Source organism: Cupressus sempervirens, chromosome 6 (assembly GCF_028749045.1).
Source record: "Cupressus sempervirens isolate cs-2001-9-10 chromosome 6, ASM2874904v1, whole genome shotgun sequence".
In the NCBI taxonomy this organism is placed as follows: domain Eukaryota; kingdom Viridiplantae; phylum Streptophyta; class Pinopsida; order Cupressales; family Cupressaceae; genus Cupressus; species Cupressus sempervirens.
Window position 1 is genome coordinate 268484945 of NC_143123.1, and position 26661 is coordinate 268511605.

The 26661-nt window shown below is 36.8% G+C and overlaps 1 protein-coding gene and 1 long non-coding RNA gene across 2 annotated transcripts in view; both read left to right on the top strand.

Moving 5' to 3' along the window:
- The first annotated feature begins 3146 nt into the window (after positions 1-3146).
- Positions 3147-26661, top strand: part of LOC149552268 (protein disulfide-isomerase-like) — a 30583-nt gene continuing 7068 nt past the window's right edge. The window contains exons 1-6 of the mRNA XM_089787792.1: positions 3147-3338; positions 6900-6930; positions 7113-7400; positions 7500-7688; positions 8194-8319; positions 9000-9137. Of these exons, the coding sequence (XP_089643918.1) occupies positions 3166-3338; positions 6900-6930; positions 7113-7400; positions 7500-7688; positions 8194-8319; positions 9000-9137 (945 nt within the window). The 5' untranslated portion in view covers positions 3147-3165. The remainder of the gene's footprint in view (positions 3339-6899; positions 6931-7112; positions 7401-7499; positions 7689-8193; positions 8320-8999; positions 9138-26661) is intronic.
- On the top strand, positions 3414-3848 carry LOC149552269 (uncharacterized). Its single transcript, XR_016352889.1, has 2 exons — positions 3414-3583; positions 3693-3848. It is a non-coding gene; the product is annotated as an uncharacterized LOC149552269 (long non-coding RNA).

Here is a 26661-nt window from a genome sequence, read left to right on the forward strand (position 1 = left end):
ATAAAACCCTAGTCTCAAGTAGAGCGCAATGAAATCCTATACTACATGAATCCTAGCTACATGATATTGAGGGATTTAGTTGTGTTTATATGGGAGAGCACACCCTAGCTTGATTTTACAAAAGGAGTTATGCACCAAATGCTATAGAAGCATAGATTACAAGATTCCTTTGCATGGATTAGACTCACAACAAAATAGACACTTTAGGATGATAGATGTAGTTTGCATAATCATGATGAACAAATGACATATGTGTAATGAAGAGGTCTAGGCACACCCAAAGTCTTTTTAGGGATCTTGGTAGAAAATGTGATAACTTGTTGCCCCTAGTGAGCAATGCATAACCATAACTCAAAATTGACATAGATGTACTAGAGCATCAAGAATAGATCATACCACAAATGACACATGTTGTCAGTTGGAACCATTCAAGTGATAGCAAAATATGGAAGATCAAGGCACACCATAAAAGTCTACTACTAACACACAAAAATGAAATTAACCAAAAGAGACTACATGACCAAGTAGGCATTCAGTCCACAGTTCCTACCAAGAACTTTAAGTCCAAAAGTTAAGGTTGTTGTGCCATGTGTAGGAAGGAGTCATCCTATGAAAGTTTGTTTGTCTGATTTGTTGTCGCAAGTGTTTGTTGGCAATAGTTGTGAAAAGAACAAGTTTCTCAAATCGCTAAGTTTCAATGATGATGTTGTTTAGGTTCTGTTGCAGTCTTTGTTGTGGTAAAAAAAAGCTCAGTGTAATGTGAGTAGGACAAACATTTGATGGGAAAGTGCCTCATGGACTAGAGGTCTTTTGAAAGATGGAAGTGAATTGATGCCTTGCAGACAAGAGGTCTTTTATTGGATGCATGAAAAGCACAAGTCAGATAGGACTTCTGCACAAAGATGGGATGAAATGGGGGAAATGTAGCGGAGTGAGATAAGCCTATAGATAATGGACCAACAAACATTTTTTTTTTTTTTTTTTTTTTTGTTTTGTCTTTTTAGTGTTTTCTTTAGGAACATTTTACAAATGTTTTTGGAGTTTTTTGATTTTTTGATTTTTTTTTGAGATTTTTGCAGAATTTATTAACTAATTACGACCAAATCAATGGGTGGAAGTGTGTTTTTCAAAAGAAATATTAAATAAATTAATATAGCATTTGGGACAATCTTAAGCATCTACTTGATAACTATTCCTATCTTTTCTTAATTCTATTTTATCTTTCAAAGAAAATAATTATCAATTTATGTCTCTAATAGAACAATTAGACTGATACACACATACATACATACATATACACATACATATATACATAAACATATATGTACATGTACATATATACATAAGCATACATATACATGTACATATGTACATATATGAATGTATATATGTATGAATATGTATATGTATGTATATGCATATCACATACATATACATGTATGTATATGTATATATGTGTGTGTACACACACACATACACATGATCGGTAAGAGGTGAAGCCAAGATTAATTATTATAATGTGATGTAATTAAATATTAATTATTAAGCTCAAGTAGATTCAAACCCAAGACCTCCTAGATAGGAGGCTCATAATTTATGGTTGCATTGTAGGCTCTTGCCTAATATTGTTCTTTTAAATATATCATTTATAAAATAGGAGAAACACACCATTGCTCTAAAATAAAATAAAATATATTAAATAAAACTAAAATTTTAACAATTTAACACACAATATTAAACAAATCATTTAGTTTCTTTTGCAAAGCAAATATTATATGGGGTGTGTGTGCATCTAAATTCATATTTTAATTAAGTGGTGTGTGACTATATAAATATTTTGATGACCACACCCTTATTGAGAAGTTAACCTCCTCTACTGCAACCACACTAACATTTAGCCTCCTCTACCGCAACCACACTGACATCTTCACATTCCTGCTTGTCATTTCAAAACTCAAATTGACATTAGTAAGTTATAAGTTAGCTGTGACATAATTATGGGATAACAACATTTTAGTGTCACAATAGAAGAAAATTTAGAGAATTCAAAAACATTTGATCACAAGCAAGTTCAAAATTAGAGATAGAGTTCCCTATGATATCATGCTAAGTAAAGTAGGAGTTACCCTTATTGAAGCAATTGCTATAATGTGTTTCATAAACTATCTAATAAGAACTGGACAAATGTAAGAAGGTAGATAGTCTAACATTGTCTTCACTAATATATTGTGTAAAAGAAAGAAGACTTGGATGCAACAAAATATCAAATGTATGAGTAATTGAAACATTCATTTGAACATTTTCTTTACGAATAACAAAGAGATGATTGTTTTTGTTATGGATAAGTTCAACAAGAGTAATTTGAGTATAGTTTCGGAGAAATAAAAAATGTTAAAATAATGAGTTGAATCACACATGTGATCAACTTTAAAAAGCTTATGTAGGGTATATATCGCATAGAAAGCTTAAATTCATATTGCTTAGCGTAGAACTAACTCTTATCAACTCACTACGAGTTCGAGAGTTGCAAAATGCCAAAAAGGATTTGGAAGATAGCATATATACTTTGTGCAATTCAAACAAATAGAAATTGAGAAACATTTTATTATAGAATATAATCTCTACAAGAACATGGACAAATTAAAGTTGTCCCATAGACCATGCTTAACTTCGTAAATATCAAAACTCCATTTTCTATACATTCCACCTCTTTTTCTCCTCTCCTTGTTATCAAATTGTCTACAATGTAGATCTGGCTGATCTTCCTAGGATTATGACTGATCTTCCTAGAAAGCCTAAAGAACAAAATGTCAAGAGATTCACATTTTTCTAAGTAATCCACTACTACTCTCTAGGGAATTAATTTACAATGAATGAGAAACAAATTAGAAAGACAAAGACAATTGTTTCCAGCTCCCAACATCATTGTTTCAGCTATCTGGAAAGTACCAGAAATAAGAAAAATAAAGTATTTCCTTTCATAGTTGGATTTTATGGTGCCACGTGTATCCTCGGTGGCTGTTGTATGTATAATGCTTTTGTATACGTATTCGTATAAGATTGTATGCACGTGAGCAGTTTGTCTTGGTCACGGGTGAGAAAGGCCGGGGTTTTCTATAAATAGTTCTATTTGCATTGGATTTGGGAAGAAACACAAAGTGCGAAATGGCGATCCGGTGGATGTTCCTTCTCTGTCTTGCGACGATCCTGATATCGTGCGCCGCAGATGCAGAAGCAGAAGCAGGAGGAGAATCCTTTGTCTTGACCTTGGATGCCACCAATTTCTCTGACGCTGTGTCAAAGCATCCTTTCATTGTTGTCGAATTTTATGCCCCCTGGTAAGGGTTAGCGCTTACTGATATAGCTAAATTTCCAATTTTTTCCACAAATAACGTGTTTAGTTCATGACCCAGAGCAGCTATTTTTTATGGGAACGCTGAGCACATATGGTTTTGATAAGGTTTTAGATCCATCAAGGATAAACAGATAGCAAAACTGCATGCTAGCTCCATGAGGTGCCGAAATGGCACGGAACTTATAGCATGGTAAATAAGGCTATCCTTGTGGCTTCTCAGGGTTTTAGGTGGGTCGTGACATTTGAAATAAAATGTTTTTTTTTAAAGCTTTGAGTATTAGAACGCAGTGGTTTGTTGCTACATCTCATGTGTCATAATACAGATTATACAATACAGGGATTTGAGATTTTGGATATGGCTTCACTTCTTCACTTGTTTCTTCTTGTATCGTGCTGGGTGATGTAGTCGCGTGTTGTAGCCTGAGGATCTATAATTATGGAACGGCTGGGCCCCATGATTAATTGGAATAGCTCCTATATTTTAGTTGACTCATTTTCAGTTTACGTGGGTTTTTCCATGAGGCGTCTTTAGAAAGCATCGTGCGAGCTTTAGGTAAATTCTTGGATGAGGATTTCATTTTTTATATTTAATATAGAGATGGATTACCACCTCAGTTCATCTTCAGATAAAGTAGTTACCGTTGGATTCTTCTATTAAAATTAATGGGGCTGCCTGACTGTGAAAAGCTCCTTTTTTTTCAGCAGCACACGCTATATATATATATATATATATATATATATATATATATATATATATATATATATATATATATATATATATATATATATATATATATATATATATAGAAAACTTATATTCAGGGAGCCATAACTTTATAAGGTTTTCTACGAGGAATAGATTATGTGGCGAAGTCTGGAAAATAAGTAGTAATGGTATGCTTGCTTTCCCATGAAGCGCCGAACCTTGTTTATTTGGTTGTTGCAATTCCTTAGTTAGGCTGGGCGATGATTAAATCCACTGTAGATCAAAGCTTAATATTGTCTTTACATTTCAATAGTTCTTTTCAACCTCATTGTCTTAAAAATATTTTTATCACATTATTTGTTTTGGCTCCGCTTGGCTGATCAAGAAGACAGTATTGGTTTAAGGCAGGGGTCCCATGGGACGGTCTACAGCTCTAGTTTTTAGGCACAATAGGTCCCTTGAGAATTTTTTAGGGGCTGCAGCATCATTTAGAATCTTTTCCTTGAAAATACGAACCCCTCCTTTTAGCCCCACTAGCCTAGGAGAAATATTTGCCACGTCAAAAATTTGTAATATTTTAAAACAAAAAATTTAGAAAGAAAATAAATTCTTTCTTTTTAAAAATATTTCATCAATTACAGAGTCCTTAAATTGAGGAGGTGAAATTTTTAAAAGGAAATACAAAGTAAAATTCATGGGACTACTGCCATTAATGTATTCCTAAAATTTCTCAGCGGCCACAGCTCTATTTTTATGAAGCCCCCCTCTCAACTTGCAACCTCCATTTGCGCTAAGTTCCTATTTTTACTCTGGGTACAGTCCTATGGAATTGAAATAAATGTAGCTAAATGTGATGTTTCCTTGTAAAAGAGGAACTTTCTAGATATAGCAATAAGATTTAGTTTGGTGTTGGGAAGGGAAGACTGAAAATTCCCACTATCAGATTATTAAGGACTTCTAGGCATGAAATGTTTTTGAAAAATCCTAAAAGTTGTGAGAAGGCCAATATCAACTGAGGAATTGTAGGTAGCCCACTTAACTTGCCTAAATCCTAAAGGTGTTGTTTTCAGGGAAAGAGCTAGTTGATTGTTTCTGCTAGTGTCCTCGTTACCTGGTCACCCATTTGTATTTATTTGTCACGTTAGGACATAGTAAAAAACACTGACAAAAATGTTTTATTTCATCGTGGCAACTGCTTGATGTTGCTGTATTGATGTCCATGTTACGGCATACTGTTTGGTGTCTATGAATCCTCCAAGTTATGAAAATTGTTGATTTCTATATGAGCTTGTCATACGAGGTTTGATTGTGGGTCTTCATCATAGCACTCACTTCTCACCACCTGAATGTATCTTGGTGGCCAAGCGACTAATGATATTGGGTTACAATCATACGTATGCTTATAAAGATCAACTGAGAGAATCACTTCTCACCTCTTGAATGTAGTTTGTCAGTTAAGGAACTCACTATGGGTCTTCATCATAGCACTCACTTCTCACCACCTGTATGTATCTTGGTGGCCAAGCGACTAATGATATTGGGTTACAATCATACGTATGCTTATAAAGATCAACTGAGAGAGTCACTTCTCACCTCTTGAATGTAGTTTGTCAGTTAAGGAACTCACTACTTATGTAAGGTTGCAATCATGCATGTGCTTATACGAGAGAGAGAGAGAGTTCTCACCACTTGAACATAGCTTGCTGGTTAAGGTACCGATTGCTTATCTAAGTTTACGATCATATTTGTGCTTATAAATAGCCAAAGATAGTGAGGGAGGGAGGAAATTTTGATTTGTTTCCCTAGCTGCTTCGGTGATGCCAACTCATGTTGCTTCATAAGGCTGTTGGTGGTCCTGTTGCCTTGTGATAGTGTTTTGTGCTTTGCTCTTTTGCTGTTGCTTTTGGTTGACTGTTGGTCTTGTTGACACTGTTTAAATCTTTAATTCTTTCATACAAAGGGGCATACACGTTTTCACTAATCAATTATTTGTGGTGATATTAGCTCTAATATTATCAACAACTTTATTTTTTCAGCAACTCTTTCAACACAACTTTTGGTGACAATTGGTCTCGTGACAATATATCTCCCAACAACAGTTTGGTTGCAATAATTTTAGGACAGTTGTGATGTTATGTCTGCCAACAATAGTTTGATTAAATCATTTTGTTAAGATATGCTAATATATCTTAACACCATGGACTAAATTCTTTTTTGTGACAAGCAGAAGTAGTTTTCATGAATGTTTCTCGAGCCACTTATTGCTATCTTCACCTTCGTTCTCTTTAGCCTGCCATTGATTTATACTGCACATCCTGTTTGTGTTTGTTTCTTTTCCTTATCAAACATACCTGCGCACAATTAACTCCCATGACTTATTTAAATTCAGCTCTTCTTTGTGTCATCTTTAATTGAACAATATTGCCTTTTTGATTCCAAGACTTTGGCTGCACACTTTTTCATTGCTTTTCTCTACGGAGAGAAGGTATCATAGGCAGTGCGTCCTTTTCTCAAATTTATCTTCATTTAATTGGATAGACCCTTTTAAACTATGTCTGTTCAACAACTCTCCATGAATTTCTTTCTGTTGTGGTTCTGTGGCCCAGCAATTACATAATGAGATGTTTTTATTCCTGTTGTCAGTGTTTAAATTTGGAGCATTAGTTTAAATTGTTGACTTCACGAGATTTGAAAGTATTCATTGGCTATTCATGAAATGAAATGGCAAAGAATATTTGCATTACAGATTGATCCTTAAGATACAATCTTGTAGCCACCTTTGATTTGATCTTCTTCAGTTTCACTTTTTTATGTCTTCACTGATGTTTCTTGTGACAGGTGTGGGCACTGCAAGCGTCTTGCACCTGAGGTAAGTCTAGTTTTAAGCTTTTCTGTAGCTTAATATTTAAAGCCCTTTTTTAATGAGTAATTTCGGTAGTGGAAGCAATTTTGCTAATGAATATTTGTTTGTGTAAGTTCCGCCTTTTGTTACGAGCATCTTATTTTTTATTCTGGTGCCATAATCTTAATTGATGATTTTGTGTTGTCCAGTATGAGAAAGCTGCAGTCAGTCTAAAAAATAATGATCCACCCATCATCTTGGCTAAGGTTGATGCTAACGAAGAATCAAATAAAGCCTTGGCTGGTGAATATGGAGTGAGAGGTTTTCCAACTTTGAAAATCATTCGGAAAGGCGGAGCAAATATTCAGGACTACAATGGTCCTCGTGAAGCAGATGGCATTGTTAGATATTTGAAAAAGCAAGCTGGTCCAGCATCTGTAGAAATCAAGTCTGCAGAAGAGGCTGGCAGTCTTATTGATGACAAGAAAGTGTTCATTGTATGTGCTTGGTTACAAAAATGGGTTCCTTTTTATTGTTATCTTGTTTTCGTATTGATGTCATAGGATACTTATTTTTAATGCTTTGAGATCAAACAGGTGGGAGTATTCTCTAAACTGGAGGGTGACGAATTCAGAAATTTCATTGCTGTTGCAGAGGAGTTGCGTTCAGATTATGAATTTGGTCATACAATTGATTCTACAGTCCTTCCTTTGAAGGATTTTCCCATTGAACCACCAACAGTTCGGCTATTTAAGCCTTTTGATGAGCGATATGCTGATTTTCAGGTCAGGTCCATATCTTTGGAGTCCCTCAAAATTGCAAGTGGCAAAAATGCTGAAATAATGAAAAACATTATAAGGATAGTATGTCACAGAATACGTCGGATTTTATACTTGAATTTCGAATTTTGGCGAATTTTTACCCTTCCGAAGTTCATCTGAAATTTATGATATTTAATATACTATTTGTTATTTAATATGATATTATATTTTTTAAAAATAATCTTGAGTTATTTAGTTTAATTATTTAGCAATGTCAAACTATTTAACAATTGTGTGGATATATTACTTATATTTAAAAATAAATAATTTTATATAGGGTAAATTTAATGCTGTTTTTTTTCCAAATTTTTACCCTCGTCAAATTTCATCTAAATAATATGATCGACGAACTTAAATTCGAATTTGAACCTTGCGACTTAGCTTTGTATGATAGGAGTGCCAAATACATATTAAGGATAAGGATATTATTGTCAATAAAGTGCTTACTGACAATTAACTTATTATGCAGGATTTCAATATTGAGGCATTAAAAAAGTTTGTTGAAGAAGCCAGTATGCCTCTTGTAGCAGCTTTGACCAAGGACCCTGCAAATCATCCTTATGTGTTGAAATTCTTCAACACTCCAGATTCTAAGGTATAACTATCTTAATCAGAAAGGTGCTTATGAAAGAAAATGTTGTTTCTTTACCAAATAATGGTTGAACTTCATAGTTTTTTTATGGTTACTCTTACACTTGCCTTGTTGATTACATTTGGTGAGGTTGTATCCAGCCATATCCCTAACTCCTTCAGTGTCTAGACATTTGTGGTTTGAATCTTCTTATTTTCTGTGATTTCTTATTAGAATTTGATTTGGTGTTGCAATCTTTATACTGTTCAATTTGCCAAATATAATAAACTACTATTATCACTACGAATTTTTCCCATGAAGTTGTCAAGTGGCAACTGTGATCTGTCCTCATTGGTGTGTGAAAACTACGGTTTTCTGTTGTTTGTGGTATATATGCTGACTTTGTTTCTTTTTTCTAACATTATGCTTTTCTTTTACTTCGGAAGTTTAGCATCCTATAAATATAGTTTAGCATCCTATAAATATGTTATGTGCAAAAAATGAAATTACATTGTCAGTTTTAACTTTTACCTATTTGTTTGTATCTGAAATGAATGAAAGCATTTGTTCTCAAATATCTTTTTCCCTAAAGACTGCATAAATACTAACCACACAGCTATATGGCGTGAATAGACTGCTGATCTTTTTGGTTGCTGTTCCAACTTCTAAGCAAGCAAATGTTTTGGTTGTTTAAAAAATGGCAGGCTGTGTTCTTTCTGAATTTTAGTGGAGACAATGCAGAAACATATATATCTACATATCAAGAGCTAGCAAAGTCTCACCAAGGCAAAGGCGTAAAATTTCTGTTGGCTGATCTTGAGGCTAGTCAAGGTGCTTTGCAGGTAATTTTTAGAAGACATGACTTAATTGTCTGCATATGTTTTGCTAATTATAGTTTGACTTCTTTGGCTATATCTTATTCATAGTCATGCAATAACAAAGGGATATATCAATTATTAGTGTTTCACTTTCTTCTTCTTTTTTTCTGTTTGGGGATGCGAAAATGGTTAAAGTTTAGAATGAGAATGATATTTTCATTGTTTGAAGATTGAGTTGTTTTGTTGCCTATATTTCTGACTTCATTACTGTCTTGTAGTAAGTAGTAAGATATAATCATACGGGGAACTGTAAATTTTACACCTATGCGTGGTCTATCTGCACCATTACTTATTTTATTTGCAACTACTAGTTGATCGATACAGAGTGTTATCTTTTAAAATCATGATGTCATCTCTAAAGCTAAACTGAATTGTTCGGGATTAGGCTATGCAAATAACTAATGGTCATTAAGTAGATATAGTGGAAGGTAGCATTAAGAGGGGTGCCAAGGTTTCAATATAAGCCGATGCTGGTCACAGTTCCATTGATAATCATACAGAACCTTTAGGCAATCTGGGGACTTGTCAAAAATTAAGGATAAATTTGCAGATTTCCCTCAAGAATAGGATGCTGTATGTTTGAGATCCATTGATTGGCCAAAACGCTCCAGTTCTTCTGATCAGACCATGCTTGGGAAATGATTCATTTTTATCTACCTCCTGCAAAATGTCCTCCACCAGTGTCACCTTCACTGAATTTTTGGCTGGCAGGCATAATTAAGACCCAGGAAGGAGATCAGGGCCTGCTGCAGGAGGCAAAATTGTTACCCTGGTCCTTCCATTGTCTTCCCACAATCTGCCTGAGAACTGTCGCGCATAAGGGGGGTTTTTCACTTAGCATATGAAATTCTAGGAGGCCAATGTTGTATCATCACAACCCAATGCCTGGGAGTTGGATGAAGCTTGCAGCCCTTCTCCATGCTCTGTTTGGGGCAAAAGCCTCAGATGATAATGATTGCAGGCTGGCAATTCTAGGCCATGGGGAAGCATTCACAATGCTTTGGTTACACACAATCTTATGAACCCTAGCCTCTGAATCATTATGTAGCTGTGGCATTGCAGCGCATGATAACTTTCTTTTTGCTAGATATCCTGTGAACACAAAATGAATAAAACATAATGAAGTTTTCCATCAAAGAAGTAGAGTAATTTGTAGTTTGTAAGGTAAATATGTTAACAGCATATTGCTTTTCACAATTATTATGTGACATGGAATTTTTTAATTCACAAGTTTGAATTTAATGTGTTTTATATTGGATTGTTGCCAGTTGTAGTGGATATAGAAAGTAAACTTAGAACAAAACTCTCTAAATGAAGAGGCTGCCTGCACTGGTCACTGGATTACAGTTTTTTTAGAATATAACTGTTAATAGTTAAGCACTGGTCACTGGATGACAATTTTTTTAGAATATAACTGTTAGTAGTTAAAAAATTAGTACAGAATTTTGTAGTGGTGGATCACAAAAGCAGATTAAATGAGATTAAAACCAATTATGAATCCTTACCAAGGCACCGAAGTAACTTGCAAAACAGTAAACTTGTTCTATGTTAATTCAAGGATTTGTCCATTGCTATTGCAAAAAATAAACTTTACACAAATGAGGGGTAATTGACCTGGATATATGAACTGGTGAGATCACAAATGATATACTTCATCCCCAATATTCAGCAATTTCACCCCAATGGGGTTTGAAACTTGGTGTCAGGTGCAGTAACACAACTTAACCATCAAATCATGCCAACATTGACAACTTTGACATTAATCTTCTTTAGTATTTTATCATGCTTCTTTTGAAGAATTTTTCTTCTCCCACCATACTTCCACTGTCCCCAAGCAAAAGTGCAAGATTGTGAGTTTAGCATATTTCTTAGTGATTTTGATTGGAGATCAGACTTGTTTTCGTTGGGGGTCCTAAGATCCCCATAACCTCATGACCCTGATCCTTGATTGATGAGCATGTATTAGGGTGATGTCACCCTGAAAGCCTAATGATGTGGGCCATATGAAGAGGATTTGGCCACTCATTTGTTCATTGTGCACTTTTTATTCGGTGAGTCTCCTTTAAGCCCTAGTATTCTAGAGTATCTCAATGATTCTACTAACCTTTCTGCCACCAATTCTGCTAGCCTTCTAGCTTTGAGGGTTCTTATTCTCATGCGTTTGGGGCGATTTACCTTCATTTTAGGTTGGGTTTTGGTATTTGCTCTTCCTCTTGCTTGTTTTCCCTTATTTGGTTAAGTTTCCCTTTCATTTTGCTTCGTGTGTATTTGTTTTTCTTGGCCTTTCTCTTAGTTGTTGTTTGCCTAAACATTTTATATGCTCTAATTTGATTGACAATTTTTGAAGTCTTCTTAGGCCAAATTTAGGGCTATGATTTGGGTAGATAATAGTCATACTCTTTGAGGAAATACAAGATTGATGCAAACTTAATGCCTGATGTTCAAAAAGAGTTGAGGATCAAGGATCTTTGACTTAATAAATCTTGGCAATTGTCAGTGTTCTCTTTCAGGGTTTTGAACCTTGAAACCCAAAAAGAGGCGATCAAGTCTTGAAACCCTAAAAGCACTAACTACATGCCTTAAACAAATATTGATTGATGTATTGGGGTTTCAAGCTTGATGTTCAACACAAATCGAGGATCAAGGATCTTTGACTTAATAAATCTTGGCGATTGTCAGATTCTCTTTTAGGATTTTGAACCATGAAACCTTGAAACCCAAAAAGAGGCGATCAAGTCTTGAAACCCTAAAAGCACCAACTACATGCCTTAAACAAATATTGATTGATTTATCGCGGTTTCAATACCTTTGAAACGATAAAAGAGGAATTGAGGCCCATTACTATGAAGCCTCCTAAAGATGAGTTCATTTACTTTTCACAAAATTGATTAGGTAATTGAGGTTTTGGTACTGTAAAACCCTGAAAGGTGGATTGGGGCCCTCAATATTGAAACTTTGATAATTAGACAAGTAGGTTTTTCTTTCTTTTTTGGGTTTGTTTTGCTTAGCTATAGAGCTTGTTTTGTAATTTTTTTAGTTGTGGTTGTTTAGTATAAGCTTCCTGTTCTTTGCATTTAGATTAATTTTCTTTCATATCAATAGTTAGTTTCTTGTTTTCAATAAAGTATGCTGACAAAGGTTTTTATGGATGCAGAGAAAATTCAAGAAGGTACGTCCATACCACTACCATTGAAGTACAAATTCAAATGATATGGTTCGCCTTCCAAATTGTCTTGGAATTACAGATACAAATATTGGCTACATGGATTTTAACAAGTTTGTGAAAAGCATAGTAAACCTGCCACAACTCTTTATGTTATATCTATGGTCTTCTCCGACTTAGTTCATGCAGCGTGACACCCGATGTCAATCTTATTCGTAGACTCAATCATGACCTTTGCTGAGTATTATGACCCTAAGGAGAGAAGGGTGAAGAACAAACAAGGTGATATTGCCTTTAGACATCCAACCAAATATAATTAAGGATGTTTTCCACAGTCCAACCATATCCATTGAACGGGGTTAGTTTCTCAGGGATGAGCCTAACATTGTACACACGATCAATTATAATTATTTGAAAAGGCCTCAAAATGGGAAGTTAGAGAAGATAGATTGGCACCAGGTGTACTTGATGGAGGAGAAGTTAGAGATAATGGATTTGCACCAAGCATACTTGTTTGGAGGATATGAAAAAGAGCATAGTACACCTACCATAACTCTTGATGCTGTATTTATAATCTTTTTCGATTTAGTTCATGCAACATGATACCCTGTGTCAATACTATTCATAGACTTGATCACGACCATTTCTAAGCACACTGACCATAAGGAGAGAAGGGTGAAGTACAAACAAGGTGATATTGTCTTGGACATCCAACTAGATGTAATTAAGGATGTTTTCTACATCCCAATGGCAGATTAATACCTTACCATCTCCATTAAATAGGGTGAGAGGTTTCTCAGGGATGAGCCTAACATTGTACAAAAGATTAAACATAATTATTTGTAAAGGCCTTAAAATGAGGAGAAGTTAGAGAAGATTGATTTGCACCAAGCATACTTGATGGAGGATATGAACAATTGCCACTCTTCTACGTAGTGTGTTTGCTTTTCCACAAGTCAAGCAGTTGTAGACATGGATGGTGCTCTACATTGACATTGTAAAGAAGAGACAAAGGAAGATCGATTGGGGAAGAATGATCATTGACATTTTGGATGAGCAATTGAGGAGAGTGAAGAGGGATTCCGAGTTTTACATGACTTTATACATAGTATATCTCTTGGTAGTCTATGCAAACTTCCCGAGTTTGCACAAGAAAGGAGTCCAAGGAAGATCAACTGGGGAAGAATGATCAGTGACATTTTGGATGAGCAATTGAGGAGAGTGAAGAGGGATTTTGAGTTTTACATGACTTAATACATAGTATATCTTTTGGTAGTCTATGTAGACTTCTTGAGTTTGCACAAGAAATGAGTACCCCATTTGATCCTAATGTCTTTTCATATTAGGTCTACCCTTAGTTGATTAGAAAGGACAACCTGACAGAGGAGAGCCATAAATTTAGCATAGTGAATGATGCATTTGTGTTTGCCATAGTTGCTTACTCGAAGACATCCAATTAATTCATTTGTGCTTGCAAAAATCATTGCTGCACGAGGATGCATCATACACATGATTGAAAAAGGCCCACTCAAAGACATTGTATTTTCTAAGTATATGCTATGAACACACTTTTTTGGTGCACCTCGCACGAGTAGTCCTGTTTCAAAAAGTATTAACGATTTTTGTATCGAATTAAAGGCCTTGGCCATATTCATTTGCAAGTGTAACTCAATAGACAAGAAATGTGCTCTACATTGACACCGTAAAGAAGAGACAAAGAAAGATCGATTGGGGAAGAATGATCATTGACATTTTGGATGAGCAATTGAGGAGAGTGAAGAGGGATTCTGAGTTTTACATGACATTATACATAGTATACCTCTTGGTAGTCTATGCAGACTTCTCGAGTTTGCACAAGAAAGGGGTCCAAGGAAGATCAACTGGGGAAGAATGATCAGTGACATTTTGGATGAGTAATTGAGGAGAGTGAAGAGGGATTCTGAGTTTTACATGACTTAATACATAGTATAACTCTTGGTAGTCTATGTAGACTTCTTGAGTTTGCACAAGAAAGGAGTCCCCATTTGATCCTAATGTCTGTTCATATTAGGTCTACCCTTAGTTGGTTAGAAAGGACAACCTGACAGAGGAGAGCCATAAATTTAGCATAGTGAATGATACATTTGTGTTTACCATAGTTGCTTACTCGAAGACATCCAATTAATCTGTGCTTGCAAAAGTCATTGCCGCAGGAGAATGCATCATACACATGATTGAAAAAGGCCATTCAAAGACATCTTATTTTCTAGGTATATGCAATGAACACACTTTTTTGGTGCACCTTGCACAAGTAGTTCTGTTTTGAAAGGCATTAACGATTTTCTTTTTGAATTAAAGGCCTTGGCCATACTCATTTGCAAGTGTAACTCAACAGACAAGAAATGTGCTTTGCAAGCTGGTGCAAGTCGTTAATGCATCAACAATGCCAACACTCTTTGCCTTGTGGAGGGGATTACCACACATTGAGAGACAAACATGCCAAGAACACACTTGTGTAAAGCTTTGTAGGCAATCAAACTTTCACCACCTCTTTAACCCACACTAAAAGCATTTAACAAAGCTATAGGGTGGAGATGAAATAGGATAGCAAGGTGCTAGTGTATGCAACTATTTTCAGCTCTTTTTACCGTTGGAGTTAATGAATTGCAATGATGAAACATGCCAAGGGATAGTGTTCCTATCCGAATTAGAGTTTCCTTCTATATTTGGAAAAACCAAGCGCTAGATGAGTGGCTGACGATAAACAACCACCTTATGTATTGATGCTATACATAGCTCCATTCATAAGCACATACAGGTTTTAGAGTGACAACTAGTGTCAACCTCATTACCTTGACTAATACACTAAAGAGAGCATCCGAAGTGGACAAAGAATAAATACATAGTAGCTTGGTTGGAATAGAGTTTGTAGTGGGGTACTCTTGTGTTGAGTGATTCAAGTGCTAGGCACAAGCTCTCCTTAAATCGTCTTTTGTGCGACTACAAGGACACATAAGAACGACTAGTAGTATTGAATCATTTTCTTTAGTTGCACCCATTGAGTGATTCACAAGACATTGACTAGGTGAGCCCCACATAGCAATTAGGTGGCTTCATTACCCTCACATAGGATTGGTGCTCATGTTCAATTTTTAAATCTAAGCTACACATTTGCCCGATTACCAACATTGATTCTATTAGAGGAGGGCCACAAGGGAGAAATTTAGTGTCTAGATATAGTTGGTGACTGGAAGAGGCCAAATAATCGAAGCGACCAAAGAGCTAACTTGCTCCCGCCTTACATGGCATTAGGAGGGTGCATTGAAACGACTACTCATGTCAAACGGTATTACAAGTTGCACCCATAGAGTGACCACAAAGACATTGACCATATTTAGCCCCCACATAACAATATTATGTCTTCATGTCTCTCTAAGAGGATCCATTTTTATACCAAATATCCAACATTGTCCCACGAGGTTGAAAAGCTACATACGTGCGCCCTATCTTGACAAAGATCCGTTTTGGGAGAGCTTCTAATGCTTCACCCACTTTCAAGATCCATCCAATGAAAAAACTATTCCAAGTTGATCATAGAGCCCCCGTATTAGAGGGGCACAAGGGAGCAACAAGGTGTTTAGATAGCGTTGGTGACTGGAATAGGCCAAACAACTTACTTGAAGTGACCAAAGAGCTAGACTTGCTCCTGCCTTACATGGCACTATGAGGGTGCATTGAAATGACTGCTAGTGCCAAACGATATTGCAAGTTGCACCCATAGAGTGACAACAAAGACATTGACCATATGGAGCCCCCACATAGCAATATGATGGCTTCATGTCTTTCTACGAGGATCCATTTTGATACCAAATATCCAACATTGTCCCACGAGGTTGGAAAGCTATATATGGGTGCCCTATCTTGACAAAGATCCATTTTGGGGGAGCTTTCAATGCCACACCCACTTTCAAGATCCATCCAATGCAAAAATTGTTCCAAGTTGATCATTATAGCCTGTGTAGAAAATCGGGTTTTGAGATAAGTGTTCTCATTTGAAGAGCCAACACATAACAATTGACCACAAAGACATTGACCATATGGAGCCCCCACATAGCAATATGATGGCTTCATGTCTCTCTACGACGATCCACTTTGATACCAAATATCCAACATTGTCCCACAAGGTTGAAAACCTATATACGGGTGCCCTATCTTGACAAAGATCCATTTTGGGAGAGCTTCCAATGCTACACCCACTTTCAAGATCCATTCAATGCAAAAATTGTTCCAAGTTGATCATTATAGCCCCTGTGTAGAAAATTGGGTTTTGAGTTAAGTGTTCTCATTTGAAGAGCCAACACATAACAATTGAGTTTCTATCTATATGAATTTGCGGCTATTGTTGTGCAAATAATTATTCCAAGCAACCCAAGTGCTCAACATGGGTTCTTAACAAATTGCCTCACATGGCACTACAAGGATGTGTACAAATGACTACCAGTGCTGCACCATATCTCTATTGAAGCATAGGTTGGTTGCTATTTCATTCAATTGAAAACCCTCGTATACTTTAGAATGGTTAGGTGTACCTTATAACCATAGTTACACCACAGTTAGGGAAATGTGGATGCTGAAATGAATGCACATGTTGCAAAGACATGAGGAAAAAAGGGCCTCAATTTGGAGATGATAGGGGGACGACGGTGGGGAGAAGGCAAGAGGGGGGTGTATATATTATATGCTATACATATGTATATAAAATGCTAGTGATGAAAAGATGTATAAGATTTTTAAGAACGAGAATATTAAATAGAGTAGTATGATATCCAAAAAAGTACAAAATGTAGTGAAGGGAGGACTCTAATCATCCCTCGAGAGGTTGAGCCCTAGGTAGTGAGGGTGGTTGATTGAGAACACAACCAGGGACCTGGGGATGTGACATCCCCAAGTCCTGCAAACGTCCCCTTCTCAAACTTTAGCTTTTAGAGGGGGAACACATCCCCATGGAGTACTGCTTACAACCTAAGAAGTGATATTCATCAAATAGAATTGTGTTGAGGTTTATCTAAGCACATAGACTCATAGTGAGTAAACACAAGTTGTGCTTTACGTTCCCTATCTCCATAGGAGTCCTCTATGTCTAAAATATCAAGGATGCGAAGACATTTTGTTTAGAATAAGATAAGTGCCCTCTTGATGAGTTGGAAATGAAGACAAGTTTGTCCCAACGCGCGCGCTTAGTAAAGTAATGGGAGCTCATTTTAAATACAAACCTCATTTAGAAGATTATTGAGTAAGTTGTGTAGATGATTATGAGGTTAGGATCAGTGCACATTGCTGAATGGGTTTAGAGCTTGCACAATATGCTCTTAATACTTATATCCCAAATAGAGCTTGGAGTAAAGATTGTAGAAAATGTTTTCCTACCACTATATAATTAAAATATGATGTATGCCCAACCAATTTTGAATGCAAAGATCTCTGCTCCAAAGAGAGAGATGGTATTGATCATAGGGAAAAGCATGTGGTCCAACACACATTGGATTGGATACATAAGCCATATCATATGGGGCCAGTGCCATTGAAACCCAAAATGGATCCTTTGGAGAGAAGAGAGAGGGAAAGGGAGGAAGATAAATGTGTCGATTTTCAATAAGGCATCCTCGACTACTCCAAAAAAGGTTAGAAGTCATATTAGGGAAGTGGCTACACAAATATCCCCCACAAATTTTGAAGTAGCAAAAGGCAAAGGATAAGAAAGAAACAGTTGCTGCAGTTGCATCATTTGCTACTCCACTACTACCAACACAACCATCTCTTGTATCATTCCCATCATTTGAGGTCCCAAGTTCTTCACTGAGGGAAGATACGTTGACAAATGTTCCATAATCGTCTGGGCAGTTGAGGGTTAAACCCTTGAAGATTAGGGTGACCAAACCAAAGGCCCTTGAACCATCAAAGAAGGTATGCAAAAGACTTAAGAACAAACCTTTTGTAACCTTGGGTCTAGAAACATTAGAAGAAGTGGAGGTACTTGAAGAGGAAAAGGTTTTGCTGGTTTGAAGAGCGTGGGCAACAACTGCAACGACGGGGAAACTTGATTTAGATCCATAGTTACACCACCCTGGGGGACAAGTTTCTGGGAGAGGGGGATAGAGGGGCCTTAATTTGGGGATGGTGGCGGGGATAGGAGGGGTGTTTATATATATACATATGGTACTTTAAATGCTAGTTATAAAAAAATGTATTGCAATATAAGATATAAAGATGTAAAAGAGTAAATACTTAAACATTGGATGGAATTGGAACATTCAACATTGAACATAAATAGGCGAATCAGCAAATAGTCAACACCGAGATGTCCCCCATCCTCGGCAGAGGTGGCGGAATTTGGTGGTGCCGCTGGGGACATGGGGACGAAGTCCCCAAGTCCTCGGTGATCCAAGTCTCCGTGACATGGGGCAAAAGGGGGGGGGACGTGTCTTCGTGTTACTATGTAAATTGGATCCCTCTATGAAAGACATTTTTGAACCCCCTCAAGAGGTTAAATGCCAACTTGCCCCTATCGGTGCTGAACCTTGAATTAGATTTTACAGTTGAACCATAGAAGGATAAGGATGATCCTCTAGGATCTGATGAGTTTCGTGTCTGACTTGAGAACATCCTAGGTTTGAAGGACCCTTCTCAAGAACTGAATTTTAATGATGTGAGTGGAAGTGGGGATACATAAAATGACATTTCACTCAAATTCTAGGTCTAGGCTCTTCCTCAAGGTTGTGCTTGAGGTAGAAGTAGAGGTTCTCTACGGAGTTGGACTACCTCTAGAATAGAAGAAAAAGTATCTCAATAAATTGAGGTGGAGGTACTACTAGAGGTTGGAGCTGAGGTGCCTCCTAACATGGGAAAGGAGCCTTCACAAGAACTGCATTTCAATGATGTGTGTGAAAGGGGGATACATAAGATGACATTTCGCTCAGATTCTAGGTCTAGGCTCTTCCTCAAGGTTGTGCCTAAGGTAGAAGTAGAGGTTCTCCACGAAGTTGGACTACCTCCAAAGTAGAAGAAAAAGTATCTCAATAAATTGAGGTGGGGGTACTACTAGAGGTTGAAGCTGAGGTGCCTCCTGACATGGAAATAGGAAAAGGGGAGGTTATCAATAATGTTTGTAGATAGAGGCAATAGGTACACAAAAAGAAACAAGTGCACAAGAGGAGAAGGATATAGGTTAGGAACAAATTGAGGAGCCTACAAGTAATGGCTCAAAACAAGTACCTGATTAGGTTGCAGAACAATATTTAGAAGAATTTGTTTCTTCTCCATCCTCAGAGCATAGGACAGCTTCTCTAGAGTAATAACAAGTTAAGTAACAATATGAAGAGGGTAGAGAAGGGGTAACACTTGCATTTCAAATAACACCTTATGAGCCTCTTTTAGTGAGCACTAAACTGACATGGCTTGTGAGAGGTTATTGTTCCACCCTAGGATAAGACTGCTAAAGAGGTAACTTTAGAGGATTATGTAATGGAAGAGGTAGATCTTGGAGTGCTAATAAGGGGAGGTGGTAACTCTCTAGTTGCATTAGGTGTAACTTCGTTATTCAAGCATATGCACCAGGATGAGACGAAGATAAGAGAATCTCTAGGAGCAAAATGAAGTCTTGAAAGACTGCATTGTTTAGTTGTTAGGTCCTTTTGAATAACCTAGAGGCAACATTGGAAAAGAGGGCAGTCCCTGTACAAACAAACTCATTTCTTAAGGTCTTTGCAGATTGGAAGCAAGAGTTGGAAGATTTTGGTAAAGAGACCATTCAATTAGTTTTAATTCATTTTCATACCATTCCTTAATAAGTCACTCATCTCTTATACATTGTTTCAGAAGATGAAGGAACTATTGAGAGGAATGTAGAAATGTGAGAGAACATATTGTCAGATTTGAGGAAGATGAGAGAGCAAGGAACAAACATGCTGATTAAGGCCAAATAGCTTCACACACAATAGAGCAAAATAAAAGACACAAACTAATTGAGGCTAAAAGGGAAGCGCTATCCCTTGGGTGCAACAAGGGGACTTCGATTTTATTGACTATGAGCTTTATCAAATTGAGAATAATGAAAAAAACATACACTGGCAAAAACATGATCGAACAATTTTGTGAACAAGCGAGCAAGGCATAAATACAAAAGAAGAGTATTGCAGAACTTTCAGTAATTTGCAAAATCATGGTTAACTTAGTTTTAACATAGAGATTAAATAAAATATAAATTTGAAGTGCATGCATATTTTAGCTTTCCTTATATCTGAAAAAATGAAAAAAATTACCAAATCATTAGTTCCAGCTTCTATAGTTTTCAAACTAGCAAAAACTTCATTGTGAAATCACATTATCTTCACTGAGTTTTAGCGCAGTTGTGATTTGACCATAGCAAACCTTGGGATTGACTCTGTCATTCTTTTAAGAAAGGGATTTGAATCTCACATCCCTACCATTACCTTGCGTAAAAATGAGGTTATTGGATATCCCTTGTACAAAATTCAACTCGAAATGCACTACTTTCAATGATATTTCATCATCCATTCTTTGTGACAGGTTGTTATTTTTGGAAGCAGTATGCTTCATTTTCATTACCCTCTAGAAGCTGTCTTTTCTGCTTGAAAATTCTGTGTTGCATGTATCAAATGATCAATATCTGCCAATGAATACACAATGTTTCTTTTGGAAATAGTTGTCAAGAATAGAAACAATCTATTTAACGGATAACTAAATATTAGAAAGATTCAAATATTTACAATAGATTACAATAGATAACCATTAAATAGATATAGAAACTATCTATTATTGTAATATCCTTTCTTAATGGTTAATCTATCCACTACACCAGGTTGTCTTTTGAATTTGACAAACTTATCTAGACCAAGTGGCTCGGTGAGAATGTCTAGTTGCCGAATGTAGTCACAGTGAACATCCACATGCTTGGTTCTCTTATGGAAGATTGGATTTCGTGCTAACTTGATAACGCCTTCGTTATCAACAAACAAAGTTGTCGGGCCTGTTGGTGACATCTGCATATCCCTAGGCATTTGACGAAGCCAAATAGCTTCACAACCTGCCTTAACTATCCCACTATATTTGGCCTCTGTAGAGGAGAGAGAAAGTGCCAACTGCTTCTTACTAGTCCATGTGATGACACGGGAACCCAAATTGAACACGTATCCAAAAGTTGATGTCTTATAGTCAATAAAACTTGCCCAATCTGAATATGTTAACCATTGAGTCTAGAATTAGATCTCCAAGAGTAAAGGAGTCTATAATCAGTATTGCCCTTCACATAACGAAGCACATGCTCTGCTACCATCAAATGATCACCCTTGGGAGTTGTCATAAAGCGTGAAATGTAGTTGACTGCGAAGTTGATATCAGGTTTAGTAGTAGAGAGGTAGATAAGTTTGCCTACTAGTTGTCTGTATATGGTATCATCAAATGGAGGAGAATTTGACTTGGCTTATAACTTCAGACCTTTCTCCATGGTTGTAGATGTAGGCTTGCAATCTTGCATACAAAACTTGCTTAATAGAGCTTTGCCATATTTGCACTGAGAAATGAAAGATACTAGAAGATTGTTGCCAAACCTAACACTTAGGCAATAGTGCATGAGCCCAAGGTCAATCATGTCAAAAGACTAGTTTGATTCCCTGAATCAAAAATGTCGAACTACCATTGATGATCAAATTATCCACATAAATGACTAGAAAGATGATGTCGCTTTCAATAGTCTTGATGTATAAATTTGAGTTTGAAGAACTCTTCTGGAAGCCTTGATCACTGTGGTACTTATCAATTTTCATGTACAATGTCCTTGGGGCCTACTTCAAACTATAGAGAGCTTTCACTAGTCTAAGAACTTGGTGTTCTTTATCAACAACCTTGAAACTGGGAGGTTGTGCCACGTAGACCTCTTTTTGTAGGTCACCATTTCGGAAAGCACCCTTGAGGTCCATTTGATGGACCTTCCAGCCAAATTGTGTTGCCATGGCTAGGACTGCTTATCTTCGCTGTAGCAGCACTGGTCTCCTCCTAATCAATACCCTTATGTTGAAAATAGCCCTTTGCAACTAAATGAGCTTCTACTTATCCAAAGTACCATCATACTTGTATTTTCTTTTGTAGACCCATTTGCAACCAATGAATTTCTTCCTTGGTGGAAGATCAATTAGTACCTAGGTGTGATTCTTTAGTAGGCTTTGTTGTTTGGATTTCATGGCTTGTTCCCATTTTGAAATTCCTTTAGCCTCAAAGTATGTTTGAGGTTCAAACACATTGTGAATGTTGGCCATGAGAAAAAAATCGACTATCTCTGTAGGTTTGCTCATTTCGCTAGAAGTTCTCCCATCGACGAGTTCATCATCTCAAAGATCAGCAAGTGTCTTAGCCCACCACTTAGGCCAGAGAGAAGGAGGACCAACATTAGTACTATGAGGTGCACTATGATTTGATTCCTTATAAGAATAATTTGCTTCAAAATCAGGTGAAGCATTTGCATATCTTGGTGATCCTGTAGGAGAAGTTGGAGTTGTCTGTATAGGAATAACTGGTATTATTAGAGCGATTGGAGCTGTTGGAGTTGTTTGTATAGGAATCATTGGTATTATTAGAGTGATTGGAGCTGTTTAAGCCCTCCCATCAGATGGACTGAATGGAGGCCGAACTCCCAAATCATGAGCCTTCATAGGCTGATCTACTGGATCAAGAAGAGGACAAACATATAGGAATGGTCCTCGCTGCTCATTAAAGATTACTTTACGATTGTATAGTAGACGAGATGTCTCAGTCTTGATCAAGTGATAGGCTTTGTAATGACTACTATATCCAACAAGCATGAGTTTTTGACTCTTGGCATCCAACTTGGTGCGTGTCGCATCTGGGATCCAAACATAGACAAGAGAGCCAAAAACCTTCAATTGACTAATTTTGGGCTTGCGACCTAACCTTGCCTCTTCTAGAGTCTTGCCTTTGACCACTACAGTGGGTGACTAATTCAAAAGGTAGATTGGTTTTGCACTAAACTTCTTCGAGCATGTCCATGGTCGAGCATGGATCTAGCCATCTTGGCGATTGTTCTATTTCAACGTTCGAGTACACTATTTTGTTGTGGTGTGTGTGGTGTGGTTAACTGTTGCTTGATGCCATGAATATTACAGAAGCTAGAGAGTTCTTGAGACCAAAATTTGTCTCCATTATCTATCCGAAGAACAATAATAGATTTCATAGACTCTTTTTCAACTAGAACTTTAAACTTTTGAAATATAGTAAATGCTTCTAGTTTTTCTTAAGAAAATAGACCCACATCGTTCTAATGAAATCATTAACAAACAATAGAAATACCTGGACCCAAGAAGCAGACATTGGCATGAACAAGTTGAAGTACCTGAAAAGCCCATCATGAATTGCTACTTTTGAAAGGTGTGTGATGTTGCTTCCCAACCTAACGTGCATGACAAACTCCAAGTTCTTGAGTTTGAATCTCTGGGAATACAAGGACAAGCTCTTCCTGAGCAAGTTGAGAGAGATGGCGCATATTTAAGTGCTCATACCGATGATGCCAAAGTGGACCAACAGAAGATTGTCGAGCAACCATAGCTATAAGTCCCAAGAATCATTAGAATCAACAAGTCTAAAAAGACCATGATCCTTAAGGCCAATTGCAACAATAGACTGAATCTCACTATCAGTGATGGTGCAATGATGTGAAATGGAGGTGACATCCAATTGTGGGGAGTGTCGCAACAATTGACTAACTGCGAGTAGATTTAGTTCTAGGTAGTACACATCAAGGAAAATGAGATTCCTCCCAGTAGACTTAATCTGAATGTTGCCTTTGCCAACAACTGTTTACTCTTCCCCTTCACCAAAAATAACTGAATTTGAATAAGGCTAGTAGTCAATGAATTGGTCTCAGTGGTGGGTGAAAAGATGAGAGGCACTTGAATCAATGTCAGGTAGACCACTTGACATGATCTGCTTGTCTTCTGGCACTGAAGGTAGATTTTGTCTGCTTAGTGTGCTCTGCACTGTTCACTTTGGGCTGCAAACGAGATTGCTTAGAAAAGGCAGCTAAGCATTTCCAACAATCAGCCTTCATGTGACCATATTTGTGGCAGAAGTTGCACTGAATGTTTTTTTTTCTTGGAGCCTTTTGATGCTAGAGCAAAGGACTTCTGTTTAGAAGATTGTTGTGAATGAAACTTGTCCTTATCCTTTTGAAAGGATTTAGTAGCAAAAGCTTGCTCTGTGTCTGTGGAGGTGGAGGTGGAACTGCTACTGAACTTCTATTTCCACTGATCTTGCTGAAGTAGAAGTGTGCAGAGATCTATGAACTTGAGGTCAACACCAGTAGAAGTGATGTGGGGAGTCTCAGATTAAATGCTTGAAGGACTTGGGTAAACTTTTGAGAGTGATTACCACAATGTCCTCTTCTTCCATCTTGTGTCCAATGGCAAGCAACTGATCATAGATTTTTTGAATCCTATTAAGGTGTTCTTGGAGTGATTTTTACTCGTGTATGAGAATAGAATACAAAGTATTCTTGAGAAAGAAAGCTTTTCTTTTATTAGAAGCCTTGTATAGTTTCTTTAGGTGCTCCCATAGCTCGACAACAGTTTTGTTGAACGGAATCAGAGTGAGCTATTAATTAGCTACTGATAATTTGAGAAGTAATAGACAGTCTAATCGGGACAAGCTTGAGTAGGACTAGTTGTAGTACCCAAAACTACTCGATTGCTATTGCAATGTTCAAAGATGGTAAGCATTTGCTGCTGCTAAGTGCCATAATCCCGACCATTGAATTTATGATTTCCCTCGAGTAGAATATTTGTTAGTGATGCCATGATGCGTTTCTTAGTAAAAAAATGAAAATCTATGAAGGTTTGAGGAAAATTGTTAGAACACCTAGAAAAAATGAAGAGGTACTTAGAAGAGAGCTCAAAAAATCTATGTTGCCGGATTCATCCCTTGCTACCTGGAGTTGGGTTCGGGTCCGCACGAGTCCGGATTTGTCCTCGGGTTTCCTGCAGGTCCGGGCAGGGTCCTTAGTTTTGACTGTGGATTCGTCCGGGTCCTTGTTGGAGCCAACCCAGATGAACCCACAATGAACTCGGGGCTAAAACAACTTTAAAGAGTGTGTTTTTTAAATTGTTTTCTTATGTAACTCTCAAAGGAACTTAATAAAAAACATTTCACTCATCTAATCCCTTATGTCAAAGAGGATGATGATGATAACGATGATATAGCAGCATATGGGACTAGTGGAACCAGTTTGGGTTCCAATGATGAAGATCTAGATATAGTTGTAGTTGGGGATGAACCCATTGATCCCTCATTTTATGATTATCCATTTGACCCTTGAAGGGCATTTGATACTATGATTATTGATAAACTACTAAACATTTGTCATTTATCATCATGTTTCAAACTTAATTATTTGATGAGCTAGTCTTTGTTTTGCAATTTAGTAATTCAATGTATTATTTGATGAACTAGTCTATGTTTTGCAATTTCATTTTGCAATTTAGTAATTCAATGTATAATTTTCTTTACAATCATGAAGATAGATTAATGAGCGAGTATTTAATGTTTTTAGATTAAGGTAAAAACAGGTTTTGAAAGGACCCGAAACCCTTTTGGCATTTGGCATTGATCAATGATCAAGCAACAATTGTTCATATTGTGAAATAGGTTTTGCAACTATGCATGTTTCTCTTCTATGTGTGTGTCTATATATATATATATATATATATATATATATACTCACGAACCCACCCACGAACCCAAATCGGGAATTTTTTTTTTGTTTGAACCCACGAACCCGAACCTCGAACCCGAACCCGAACCCGTCCCCGAACCCGAATTGGGAACTTAGCAAAAAATCTTGAAGGAATCTATTGTCAGATTTTGGATATGCTGTCTTGAAAACCAAGGCACCCCAAAAATGGATGACAACCCAATTGAGATCTTGAAAAATCCACAAGACTCTACAGTTTTTTAGGAATCGGTACAAAAAATTAGGGTTTTTGAAAAAGCTCTAACTGGTGCGGAAAAACTCAAAAATTTGTAGGAAAGATGGTGGATTTAGAGATAAATCTTCAAGAGCGATTTGCAGAAAATAATTTCGAAAAATTTGCTTTAGTGGGAAATTATGAGTGTTTTGATTTTAGTTTAAGTTTATGCTTTGATACCATATTATAGGAAGTAATTGGTAAAACACTTGATTGATTTTAATAGAGATCAAATGATCAATATATACAAATGAATAAACGATGTTTCCTTAGTAAAGAGTTGTTAATAATAGAAACA